Source organism: Neoarius graeffei, chromosome 4 (genome assembly GCF_027579695.1).
Source record: "Neoarius graeffei isolate fNeoGra1 chromosome 4, fNeoGra1.pri, whole genome shotgun sequence".
Taxonomy (NCBI): domain Eukaryota; kingdom Metazoa; phylum Chordata; class Actinopteri; order Siluriformes; family Ariidae; genus Neoarius; species Neoarius graeffei.
In genome coordinates this window covers 32,040,467-32,054,457 of record NC_083572.1, presented here as the reverse complement: position 1 = coordinate 32,054,457, position 13,991 = coordinate 32,040,467, and the positions used below count along the sequence as shown (strand labels likewise).

General features: G+C 41.0%; 1 protein-coding gene across 1 annotated transcript in view; it reads right to left on the bottom strand.

Moving 5' to 3' along the window:
* Nucleotides 1–13,991, bottom strand: part of mmp24 (matrix metallopeptidase 24) — a 330,415-nt gene that overhangs the window by 107,933 nt on the left and 208,491 nt on the right. The window contains exons 6-7 of the mRNA XM_060919130.1: nt 12,886–13,103; nt 11,868–12,006 (exon numbers count right to left, since the gene is read on the bottom strand). Coding sequence (XP_060775113.1) covers nt 11,868–12,006; nt 12,886–13,103 — 357 coding nt within the window. The remainder of the gene's footprint in view (nt 1–11,867; nt 12,007–12,885; nt 13,104–13,991) is intronic.

Here is a 13,991-nt window from a genome sequence, read left to right as displayed (position 1 = left end):
TTTACCTGCCATAGACAAATTAAGAGTTGACCATCTCTCCACATCGCAGGAAATTTTTTGTAATAATGGGTCAAAATTGACTTTGATCAAATCTTTCAGCTGTCTAGGAAACTGGATACCCAGATACATGATACCTTGCTCAGGCCACTGAAAAGCACCTGGATGGAATGCAGTGCTGTTAGGACTTGGACTGTTTTGGCCTCTAGAGGCCGCTGTTATTTCCTTTTCATGTCTTGTTTATTTTGGCCTCTAGAGGCCGCCACTGTTCCTGTGTTTTGTGTTTTTGTTAATTGCCTGTTAGTCCTAATTATCTTCACCTGTGTCCTTAATTAGTTTGTGTATTTATACCCCTGAGTTCAGTCCTCTTGTCACGGAGTCTTTGTGCTGTTATGTTTCTCTCCAGTTTCCTTTGTACTGTGTTTTGTGGATCTTCTGAGCTTTTGCATTTTTGCCTTTTTCTTTTTGAATTATACTCTTTGTTTTTGTTTTTTTTTTGCCCTGGATTGTATATAGTGTACATAGTATAAATAAACCTTTTGTTACTTTTTTTACTTCCGCCTCACGCCTCTGCATTTGAATCATTCCCCTGGTGGCCTAGTGGGGGTTTGCTGGATCATCACACCAACGAACCAGGTTCGAATCCCAGCAAAACCCTAACAAGTGCAGGGACAATCAGCTGTTAAGGGAAGTGCCTCGGACTTGGACCAGTTCACCCTGTAACCGGAGAATTTTGAGAATGAGTTTATGATTCCAAGAAGACATGGTACAGATTTGCTGGGGTCGGACACCAGTAATAAAATATCATCAGCATAAAGCATCAATTTATGTACCATCCCACCTGCAGTAACACCCGGGAAATCAGTCGCGCCACGCATGGCCACCATGAGAGGCTCTATGGCTAAACAAAAAAGCAAAGGAGAAAGGGGTGAGCCCTGCCTTGTTCCTCTCCCCAACATAAAATAATCAGAGATAAGCCCATTAGTCTGCACAGCTGCTTCTGGGTGCTTATATAATACATGAATCCATTTTATAAAGGTAATACCAAATCCAAACTCTTCCAAAATTTTAAATAAGTACCCCCATTCGACCATGTCAAACGCCTTTTCGGCGTCAACAGAGATTGCAGCAACTGGGGACTAGACATCAACCACAGACCACATGACATCAACAAGGCATCTAATATTATCCGAAGAGCTACGACCACAAATGAACCCTACTTGGTCAGTATGGATCAATGACACAATTACACTGTCTAATCGGTTTGCTAGAATTTTCGAGATTATTTTCACATCTATCTGCATTAATGAAATAGGACAGTAATTCTTGCATTCATCCAAATCTTTACCTTTCTTAGGAACTAGACTAATAAGGGCCTGTCTTAGAGTCAGTGGCAGTGCACCCCTCTCTAGTGCTTCCTTATACACTTCTAGTAAAGGTGAAGCTAACTCTGTTGCAAAGCTCTTAAAAAATTCCCCAGTAAAACCATCTGGCCCAGGTGCTTTGCTTGATGGTAAAGCCTGAATTACCCTTTTAATCTCCTCAATAGTAATATCTGAGGTTTTTTTTGTAATTCACATTTTTTATTTTTTCAAACATATGCATAAGGACAATTACAACACCCAAACACAACATAGCCACACAGCAGATCCCCCCTTCTTCCCCTCCCCCAGCACACATCATAATGCACAGTACCTTAGGTCAGTTATGGCCCTTTTCCACTACCCTTTTTCAGCTCACTTCAGCCCGACACGGCTCACGTTTCGACTACCTCAGAGCAGCACGACTCAGCTCGCTTCAGCCCTACTCAGCACCCAAAACTCGCACGGTTTTGGAGTGGGGCTGAAGCGAGCCAAACCGAGCCGAGTGGGGCTAGGGGCGTGAGCAGACACTCCCCTGTGCATTGATTGGTGAGGAGGAGTGTCCTCACATGCCCACACGCCCCGCGAGCACGCTGGGATCTGTAAACACCGTAAACCCGGAAGAAGAAGAATTACGAATTACGAGAATTTCTGAAGCCTTATGCACCTCGCCTCATCTATACGCTCTTGCCAGTATCTGTTGGCGTTGTCGGTGACAACAAGCCACAGCACCAAGACCAGCAACACTAACGACTCCATGTCCTCCATGTTTATTGTTTACTATCCGGGTCGTGAGACTACTGCTTAAAAGATCACTGATGTCACTGTTTGCGCCACCTAACGACATCACGTGACGTCCACCCACTTTCGCTAACTCCGCCCAATGTGTCCACCCACTTCCAGCCAGCACGGTTCAGCGCGGTTGTAGTCGAAATGCAACTCCAACAGCCCCACTCAGCTCGACTCAGCCCAACTCAGCACGGCACGGCTCAGCCCAACTCAGCCGGGTTGGTAGTGGAAAAGCGGCATTAGTATTGTACCTCATTTCTCACTGATCCTCCCCTTTAAATATATGTAAGGAAACTATCCCACATAGCAGAAAACTTTGACACAGAGTCTTTCACTTTGGCAAGCATTAGTTCGTAAGAGGCTGTACTTGTCATGAGCTCGATGCAGTCCTTATAGCAAGGTGAACTTGTACTTTTCCATTTCCTTAAAATAACTTTGGCTGTAGTAAGGAAGCCTGCAAGAATTAATCCAAACTGTGCCTTTGTAAAATCAGCCGTTAGCACCGTTCGATCGCCAAGTAAGCAGGGCCGAGGTGAACCCAGCAAGGGCTGCTCCAACCACTCTTCCATAGTCCCAATCACTTGAGTCCAAAAGGGAGAGACAAGTGGACAGTCCCACATGAGGTGTAGAAAAGTACCCCTCAAATTCTTACATTTCCAACATTCATCGCTATTGATTAAACCAAGTCGCTTAAGCCTAACAGGCGTCCAGTAGTATTTATGAATTATTTTGTAATGTACAAATCTTGTCTTAACATCTCTCACTGACCAACCCATGTTATGCACAATATTATCCCAAACACCTTGTTCCAACTCAAGACCTAAATCTTTGCCATATTAACCTCAGATTTTCATTTTTACCATACAGAGCATTAGCAGCCATGTTATAAAAAACAGAAGATGACTGCCCAAACCTTGGAAACTTAAATAAACTTTGCAGGACATTCTCAGCCTGTCCTGTATTATAACCCATAGACAATACAGAACTTCGTAACTGATTTCCAAAAATCCCCCTTGTCATTTACATCATATTTGTCTTTAAGCCCTTGAAATGAAACAAACACTCCCTCCTCAAAAAGATCAGCAATAGTGGTAATACCCTTATCATGCCATGTCTTCCAGAACACTGGTCTCTTCCCTATTTTAATTGCAGGATTGTCCTATATAGATGAGTAAGCCTGTTTGTAAGGACTCACTCCAAGCAATTTATGGACTTTTGTCCAGACATACCTGGAATGTTGAAATATGGGATTGACTTTTTGGGCATCTAGTAGTTTTTGAGACAAAGTATCTATGTATCAAAGGTCAGAGACCTCTCAATTTCTAACCATCCCAATTTTAAGTCATTCTGTTTCCAGTGCTCACACAGTCTGAACACTTAAAAGGAGATACTATACAGCTCCACATTTGGCAAAGCCAGTCCACCCTTTCTCCTAGTAGTAAATAATTTATTTAAACTAATCCTAGGCTTCTTTCCCTCCCACAAATACTCTTTAACCATATCATTATATTGCCTTATCAACGAATCAGGAATAGTCAGAGGAATCATCATGGAAACATAGTTGACCTTTGAAGAGACCATCATTTTAACTGTATTTATTTTACCCCACAAAGATAAATGTAATACTTTCCACCTATCAAAACTGGTCTTAATATTCTGAAGAATTGGATTCACATTAATTTGTACCAATGTCTGGAAATCCATGGTCAACCTTATGCCCATATATTTCATTCCTGATGGTATCCAAGTGAATGCAAACGCCCCAATATCTGCCTTTGAGCAACTACTGGACACTGGCATTACTTCAGATTTTTGCCAATTGATTTTATAGCCTGAAATTCTTGAGAAATTCTCAATAATATCCATAACCCATGGAATAGAGGAGGCTGGATCTGACAACATCAGTAAGATGTCATCAGCATATAGAAACAACTTATGCATTTGCCCCCCTGCCAACACTCCCTTAACTTTTGGATCAGCTCTTATAGCGATTGCCAACGGTTCCACAAATAAGGTAAATAACAGTGGGGATAATGGGTCCCCCTGCCTTGTGCCTCTTCCTAAATTCAAGAAAGGGGACATGATGCCATTCGTTAGAACAGCTGCCCGTGGTGCTGAATACAAAACCTTAACCCATTTGATAAATCCCTTCCCAAAACCAAAGGCCTGTAGTGTGTGTATCAAATACCCCCACTCTACTCTATCAAACGCCTTCATAGCATCCAGAGAAAAAGCAGCCACAGGAACATTCTCATCACGATTTATCCACAAAAGATGTAATAGGCGCCTAAGGTTATCTGCAGAAGATCTACCCTTAACAAAACCAACCTGATCTCCATTAATGATTGTTGGTAAGACTTTCTCCAGTCTCATTGCCAATACCTTAGACAGAATTTTACAATCTACGTTCTCCAAGCTAATTGGCCTATAGCTACTTGGTGCATATGGGTCCTTATCTTTCTTCAGTAGAACAGTTATTACTGCGTCATTAAAGGTGGGAGTTTTCCCTCCTTAAATGCTTCTGTGAAAACCATCGTTAAAATGGGAGTCAATGTGTCAATATTGACCTTGTAATATTCAGCCGTAAAACCATCAAGACCCAGTGACTTTCCAGATTTCATTGACAGAATGGCAGCTCTAACCTCCAATTCGTCTATAGGGGCATCCATCATGTGCACTTGTGTTGGCGACACAACAGGGATCTCTATATTTGAAAAAAAAAATCTGTATACCTATCCTTATCAACAGGGATTTCTGATCTGTATAAATCTTCATAGAAATTCTTAAATATCCCATTAATTTCTGCATTCTCTGTCAGCACCTCCCCTCTATCATTATTAATGGCTGGTATTAAGAGGCTAGCATCCTTCCTCTTCAGTTGTGAGGCCAACAATTTACTTGCCTTCTCACCACTCTCATAGAAACTGGTCTTCAATCTGAAAAGGGCATATTCTGCCTTCTTATTATAAATCTCATTTAGCTGAAATTTCAAGTTACATATTTCTTTAAATCGATGTTCACTATAAGATTGCGACAACATGGTTTCCTTACTTTTGATCTGGGATTCTAATTCCTTAATCTTCAAATAAGACATTCTTTTTAAATAACTTGACTTTGAGATGAAATGGCCCCTCATAAACGCTTTTGAAGCTTCCCATACACTTGAGATCTTCTCTGTTGAATCTACATTTTGCTCAAAAAAGCTCTTAAGGTGGGTGTCCATAAATGCCTTAAGTGTGGGATCCTGAAGAAATGACGCATTTAGTCTCCACCGACCTCCACTTGGCTTACTTGATTTCAGCTCTAATATCAACTCTACTGGAGCATGATCAGACAAAGCTATTGCTCCAATCTTGCACTCAGCTACAACCTCAGTCATTTTTCTTGAAACCAAGAAATAGTCTATCCTTGAGTATGATTTACGCACGTGGGAGAAAAAAGTATATTCTTTTTCTCTAGGATTGACCACCCTCCAGATATCTTTCAGGCCATGGTCTTTCATCATCAGTTGTATGGCTAACCTATCTCTTGGCACAGATTTATGATATGTATTTCGATCTATATAGGCATCTTGTACTTGATTAAAGTTACCAGCCATCACTATCTGAGCCTCTTCAAGTTCCCCAACACTCTTATTAGCCATATGAAAAAAGTCGCTATCATCTTTGTTTGGAGCATACAGATTACAAATATTCATCTTCACTCCATCAATGGCAGCATGAATACAAATCATCCTACCCTCCTCATCTTTCTTCTGATTGAGCATTACTAAGTTTAATTTTTTGTGCACCAATATTGCCACCCCATTCTTCTTACTACTGTACGAACTGTGAAATACCTGTCCTACCCAATCACGTTTGAGCTTCTCTGCTTCTTTACCCTCCATATGAGTCTCTTGAATTAAAGCAATATCTGCTTGGTGAGACTTCAGATAGCTTAACCACTTCTTTCTTTTTATAGGATTCTGGGAACCATTTATATTCCATGTTATAATTTTCATCATTTTAGCCATTTGGTAATAATACATTGAACATTTGAAGGTGTGCCCATAGAGGGGAATGCCCACCCACAATCCCAGCTGTGCAGACTACAATAAACAGAACACAAAAAAAAGAACACACAAAGCAACCCTAACACCCCCCCCCCCCCACCCACATCTCCCAATACTTCTTTTTGCAAAAAAGAAATATCCCCACCCATACATGGTCCGTAAGGCGCAACAGCCAGATACCTCCAGACTCCACCAAACCCCCTTTCTTAATACTTGTTAGCAATAATTAACATGCCAACATTTCTTACTACAACTCCAAATTAGCCTCAACCTTTCTCTTGACAGCTATTACAAAACCACGCTGCCATTAGGCTATAGCTGTTTACATGAACATATAATCAAATGAAAAACTAAGGACCACTTTAGACCTCTGTGGGTCTATCAAATAGGCTACTCACAGTCATCTGGTTTAGCAAACCTATGCGCCCGCCCAAGTCCAAGGAATGAACACCAATTAAAATCCAAGGCTCATTAGCCCAGGACAAAAACAGAAATATATTGTAATCCTCAAACTTTGGCTCTGCGCAGTCTGCCTCCAGAAGAAAACAAGCAACATTTGCCACCGCATCTCCTAGCCCTGTCCAGCGTCGTCCACAGTTGCCAGCGCTCGTGCGTCACTCAACAGCTCCAGTGCTTCACGTGGGTCTGTGAAGCTCACCTTTTCCCCTTTCCATGTAAAAGGAAGGGTTGCAGGGAACGCCAGTGTGAAATGAATATTCACCTCGTGTAATTTCCTCCTTACTTCAGTAAACTGCTTTCTTTTGGCCTACACGTCCTTGGTCATGTCAGGAAAGACAGAAATGTTGGAATCGTCCCAATGTATCCCTTCACCTATGCGAGCCTTTGTTTTCACTGCCGTCATGACACATTCCTTCTCCAGAAAACTCTGAAAGCGAACAATGACCGGGCGCGGTGGCTTATTCGGCTCAGATGTTTCAGAAAGCACTCGATGCACCATTTGAAGCTCCGACTCGGCCACATTCACTCCCAAAGCATCAGTAAAAAAGTTCCTCACACGTTCAAGCAGCTTTATCTGACTTCCTTTCTTTTCTTTCAACCCGAAGATTTGCACATTAAGACGTCTTTCCCTGTTGGCCATATCATTCACCATCTCACGTAGCTCAGCGCACTCTTTGGCACTCGTTTTAGCCATCTTCCATTTGTCTCTCTCGTCTTCCAATTCTGAGATCCGACCCTCAGCCTCGCCCAATCGCTGGACAATAGATTCCACATCTGTCTTCATTTTACCTTGATTATTCTTGACACTTGTCACATCTGCTTGTAGGGTTGTTAGAGTACCACTGAATCGAGACATCTCCTCCATTGCTTTCTGAAGTGCTGCTCGCAGTTCGGCAAATCCAGGCGGTGCCTTGGCCATTTCTGAAGACAACACCAACCCAGGATCGGAGTTTTTGGCGGAGCTCTGTGTGCTAGCATGACTAGCCCCTTGCTTAGCAGTGCGTGTTTTCGACGTTGCACTCATAATGGCCTAAACTTCACCAACTTATCCCCTACTAAACTCATAGTGGTACTCCTGCCTCTGATGCAATATTTTCCCTGAAATTCGAAATTCTGGAGTCTATCGTGTCATAAAATCAATTTATTTTGGGGGTTTGACGGAGCAGCTCCCTCACACGTCCATCCTGCTTCGCGATCCCACATGACTCAGTAATATCTGAGTTTAAAAAAATCCCTCTGTTCATCTGTCAATTTGGGGAGTCCTAGTGGTCCTATAAACTTATGAATTTCTTCTTCATTAGAGGTAGATGTTGAACTATAGAGATTACCATAAAATTCTTTAAAGGCCTTATTAATATCTACAGTCGCAGTGAGCAGGTCGCCAGCCGGTGACCTAACCGCCGGAATAGTGGAAGCCAACTCCCTCTGTTTTATATAACTGGCAAGTAACTTTCCGGCTTTGTCCCCCAACTCGAAATATGTTTGTCTAGCCTTAAATAAATTAAATTCAACCTTTTGGGATAATATGTTATTATTACTGGTATTTTAACTTTGTCAGTTTTCTCATGCCGTGTTGTGTCATTTGTTGCTTCAACTCTGTTTCAGCTTGTTTAATTTTATTTTCCAATTCTAGCAACTCTTGTGTTTTAATTTTTTTACAATATGAAGTGTGTTGGATAAGACGTCCCCAAATCACAGCCTTTAGGGCCTCCCACACCACGCCCGCTGATGATACTGACTGCCAATTAATCTCTAAATAATTCTTTATTTCTGTCCTTAGCCACTCTACATTTACTGGGTCCTGTAAAAGGGACGAGTTAAGACACCACCTGTAAGACTTTCTTCTCTCACTTTGGGGTAATAGGTCCAAGCCAACCCAGGCATGGTCAGAAATTAGAATATTCCCTATTTCACCACCCACAGCAGAAGAAGTGAGTGCTTTAGATATTTTAAAAAAATCTATTCGGCTATAAATCTTGTGTACTGGTGAAAAATATGTGTAATCCCTACCAGAAGGGTTCATGATCCTCCAAATGTCTATTAATCCTAAAGATTTGCAAATTCTCTGCAATGTCATAGTGGCCTTCGTCACCTTACGCAACCCTGCCCCATTGTGGTCAAGAGCTGGATCCATTAAAAGATTAAAATCCCCTCCCAGAACAACAGCATGATTCTCAGCAGCTTGAAGCTTCCTTTCAAGATCAGTAAAAAAATTTTGATCATCTAAATTAGGTGCGTAAATGTTAGCCAAGATTAACTTTTGAGATTGTATTTCAGCCAGCAAAATAATCATCCTTCCCGAATTATCCTTAATTTGCTTGAGACATTTAAACTGTAAATGTTTACTTACCAAAATTATGACACCCTTGCTTTTACTAGAGCCTATACTGTAAAATACATGTCCTACCCATCCTACACGGAGCTTCTCAGACTCCTCTGTTGACATGTGTGTTTCTTGGAGAAACACCACGTCATACTTTTTACTCTTGAGCATGGTCATAACCTTTTTTCTCTTAACGGGGTTCCCCAATCCATTTACATTCCAGGTGGAGAGACGCATTAAACCTATTTGAGAGGACATGCCTGCCTATACAATAATGACACACAACCATATATCAGAAACAGTACAGTTAAGCAGTGGTGATGACTAAACACAAACATACCCCTAAAACTAAAAAAAAATAAAGAATGTGCAACTGAACCTGAACTTTGCACATTATAACCCCCGCGAAACCCCCCCCCAACGGAAATCCGACGGTCCGTGTCTGGTCCACGAGGCTCCACTCGTCGTGACTCCTCCTCCTGCACCGCTACTGTGAAGATAAGTCTACACCAGTGTCTTTAATTTAACATTCAGGTGCATAAGAAGAGGATGGGAACACATCAGGGTACCTTTGACTCACAGCTGAACCCAGTAAAAAACACAAAGCCTCCTTACTCACTGCATAGCGTCTATGAAAGCCATGGTCCTCCGGGGACAGTCAAAAGCCTTTTCACCCTCGCAGGTCTCGATTCTCAGTTTAGCCGGGTACAGCAACCTGAAGTTCAGCCCCCGTTCATGCAGTTTTTTCTTGCACTCCTTGAATTTGTTGCGCTTCATCTGGGTGGCTCTGGGGTAGTCTGGGAAAAGCATTATAATAGTGTTTTCCCAACTCAGCTTGCCTTTGTTCCTTGCTGCCCGTAACACCGCATCCCAGTCTGATGATCTCAAAAACTTGGCCAGTATTGGTCTGGGTCTGTCTCCAGGTGTGGATCGCTGGCTAGCGACTCTGTGTGCCCGCTTAATCTCTCGTCTCCCCTCGATGTTCAGCAAATTTGGCATCAGCTCCTCCAGAAATTTCACCACGTCTCCTCCCTCTTTGCCCTCTGGAAAGCTGACAAATCGAACATTGTTGCGCCGCGAGCGATTCTCCATGTCTTCTAATTTTTCCCAGATCTGTCAGACGTCTGTCTTGCTAGCTGGAGGGTTTGCTTGCCATTCCTTCTCGGTCGTTTCCAAATAATTCACTCGCTTCTCAATGTCGTCCATTCTTGTAATTAGGGAGGAGAGTTTAGTCTCCACCAACGCGGTGGTACGACGTATTTCTGCCAGCCCCTCCAAATCCTCAGAAATCTTTGTTAGTGCCGTGTAAATGTTACTAATATCCTGGGCTATGCCGTGAACTTGTTGCTGGTCGGGCTCGCCACCGCCATCTTGGTCTTGCATCATGGCGTCAGCCCCGTGCGATCTTAGATGTCTTTTAATATCTCCACAGGCCGAAGACTTGGAAAGTTTCGACATCTTTTTGCACCCCTGTTAGTTAACAAGTATACTGAACACTAATATCTCTGGTGTAAATGTTTTAAAGGATAAAGGCAGCAAAGCAGTGCGGAGCTCCCTACTCCGTGGCTCCTTCTCGCATCGCGTCACGTGACTCTCTCCATGAATTGACTTTTCTTGACAATCCTCTCAAGGCTACATTTATCCCTGTTGCTTGTCCACCTTCTCCAGCTAGCCGTTTCCACAATGACCTTCTGTGGCTTGTCCTTCTTGTGGAAGATGTTAATGATCATCTTCTGGACAGCTGTCAAGTTAGCAGTCTTCCCCATGATTGTGGCTATGTGTACTGAACTAGACCGAGAGGTACACAGTATTCATACTGTTTTACTCAAACTCAAATTGAAATATTCTCATATTTTGAGATTTTTTTTTTGCACTGTAGGTCATAATTATCAAAATTAAAAGGGGAAAAATGCTTAAAACATTTTAGTTTACATGTAATGAGTCTAGAATATATTAAATTTTCAGTTTCTTAAATAACTGATGGAAAATATTGAACTTTTTCATGGTATTCTAATCGTGTATATATCACTATGTCAAAAAATATTATAACTCAATATATCAATACTGATACAATTGGTTCTTTTGATATATCCTATGAGCTTTTTTTTTGACAACTGAAAACATTTTAGATTTCTTCCTTCTTGATGAAGGCTTGAATTAAAAGTAGTCTCTCTCTCTGCTCAAAAGGATTGGCCTGGCTGAATTTACTAAGCGAAAACAGTAAAAACTAAAGAAAGAGAAGCAGTGGAGACACAGGAATGAGAAGTGTCCATAAGGAAGTGCTAAATGATGGACAGCTTCATTAGATTAGATTAGATTCACCTTTGTCATTGTGCAGAGTACAGGTACAAAGCCAGTGAAATGCAGTAAATGCCAAACTTCATGCCAAGGAGTAAAGAAGAATCAATACTGAGATTTTTGAGATACTGAGATTAGGCACTGCTTCTGCAGCCACTAGAATTATTGGAGGAGTGCTCCTGGTCTAGTGCCAGTTCTCTCTTGACATCATGATTTATGAATATTGTTCCTAGTCTTGGAACACACTGTTCTTTACATTTGGAACTTTTCAATTCATCTTCAAAAAGAAATTTAGATATGTATAGTCTCCTCTGAAATTATCAGAAAAGCCAGGTCAATTCTTTTGTTTTTGCTGTATACTCAAAATATTTAGGTTCCACCTTCATTTCCTGATATTATTTTATTATTGTGAGTAGTAACTGATTTGCACACAGTGGCTTCTTTTCTTGCTTGTAAGAACATCAGACAAGAAGTTTAAGAAAGAAGAAAATATTTACTATATCATAGTAAGCAAATGCAATTTACTTATTTTATTTCAATTTACTCATTATGCACCCTCAGCCCATATAAATCAGGCAAGTGTATGTACCTTTAAAGAACACAAATTTGCCATCTGATCTCTCATAAGCAGCATCAATGCAGGGTGGGAGACCTTTCCAAAACTGGTCAATGAGCATGGGGTAACCCTCTTGAACCTTGTTATTGCGTAAACGCCAGAACCAGTGATCCTATGACAAGAAAATACTTGGCATAATAATTAACATTTAGATACCTCGCACAAAAATATTCATATGAGTGATTATTATGCCTTGTGCTCATTGTCTTTGCAAAAGAAACCTATGGTTAAGCCAGTGAATGCAAGGCATAATAACCATTCATTATAAGAAACATATATAATTTTTTTTAAAGATTCCCTTTGTTTCATTCTTAAATGTGGTACCTGAAGTAAGGCTTTAAATTTTGATGATCATACTTTATCATATATTTTAGAGACAAGTAATTTATCATCCATCCATACATTATCTGTAGCCGCTTATCCTGTTCTACAGGGTCGCAGGCATTCCTGCTTAAAAATGAAGAGCTTGGCAATGAAAACAGTGGGCGTACAGTCCATGCTCCCTAGCCTACTTTGTGATGTGATGAAGCTTTCTGTCAGTCTCAGCAACTCCTGAAGCAAACACTGAAACTTCCCATGTTCTCACCTACTTCTCAAGATAGGATATACCCAAATCCCCCCTCCCCCCACACTTTTTTTTTGTAAAAGAATAAGTACCAGGTTATCATCACTTGTTGACTCCATCATCACGTGATTGTTTTTGTGGAATGCTCGCATAATCCTGTTGCATTTAATGTGAATATTAATATTTTGTTAAATTCATCGTTTTTCACTTTCACATCATGCTGAAGAAGAAACACATTTTTAACCCTGACCAGAAACTGCAAAATGTATTCACCAATGAAACTGCTTCTGCTATTCTGCTGAAATGAAATTTACTTAATGTTACTTTATGAAGGAAATACATTGCAAATGACAATCAACCAGTTGATGGCAGGAGCCCAGAAAAAGATCTTTATTACGCTACTAAAAAAAAAGCAAGGCATCTCACTTTGAAAACGAACATCTCCCTCCTGAAAAATGCCACTGTGTTAAAATTGCCATCACAGATGTTGGGTTTTCCATAGCCAGGAGAATATGGCCTGTCTCTGGATGGAGGTCGAGGAGGACGGGCCTGGCGGTCATTTTTCCTCTCAGAAGGAGAGTAAGTCCACCGTGGTGGGAGGGTTGGGAGAGACCGAGTTGGCTCCAACATCACAACTGGGACACCTGAGAGACATTCCAAAAACAGGATTCGATAAAATTCAAATTTTAGTTGAGTAAACATGACATGAGAATGATTGCACAGTAAACATTGTCAGAAGTCATCATCAGTGTAGACCTGATAAATGGATTCATAATGGAAGAATGTGACAAAAAAATCAAGCTCAGGGTGGTCAAACATATGGACTGCAGACCAGAAGTAGCCCAATAAAAGTTCTAATCCGGCCCAGCAATTGAATTTAAAATCATGGATGTTCCAAATAAAAAATAATTTTCCAGGCCATATTTAAATTGAAAAATTAGAAAAAAAGAGCTAGTCCATGTTGTGCATTATGTTCCTAGGGGATAATATAGCAAGAAACTCAGGGCCATCAATTCAGCAACTAACTGAATATTACTAATGATATGCAATTCTTCATCAGGAATCTACAAATAGACACTTCCATAAGAACTAATTTAGGGATTTCACAGAAATGGTGAAGTGAAGACTTATGCAATTACAACTTTTATGTTTTTATTTGTGCCTTTCAGATGAACACAGATAAGTGAACACATTTATGAGGAGTTGTTGATGTTATGGGTCTACTAAACTGATGGTTTTTTTTGGTCTGGATCACATGACATAAATGTAACATGAAATGAGTTTGACACCCCTCCACTAGCTTGTTGCATTTCTCTCAAATGGAGGCCATAATACTAGTGTCTGTACATGCAGGCTGCAAACACATTTTCAGGAAGAAAATGAGCTTGTTAGCATCAAGGGACCATAAGTTGGCAAGACAAAGAATAGGAGATTGTGGGAGCAGGGGCATGGCCAAGTGATCCTCCGCCCCCATGCTGCAGCTTATCTTGATGACATTATTATATATAACAATGATTGGCCGCGGCACCTAG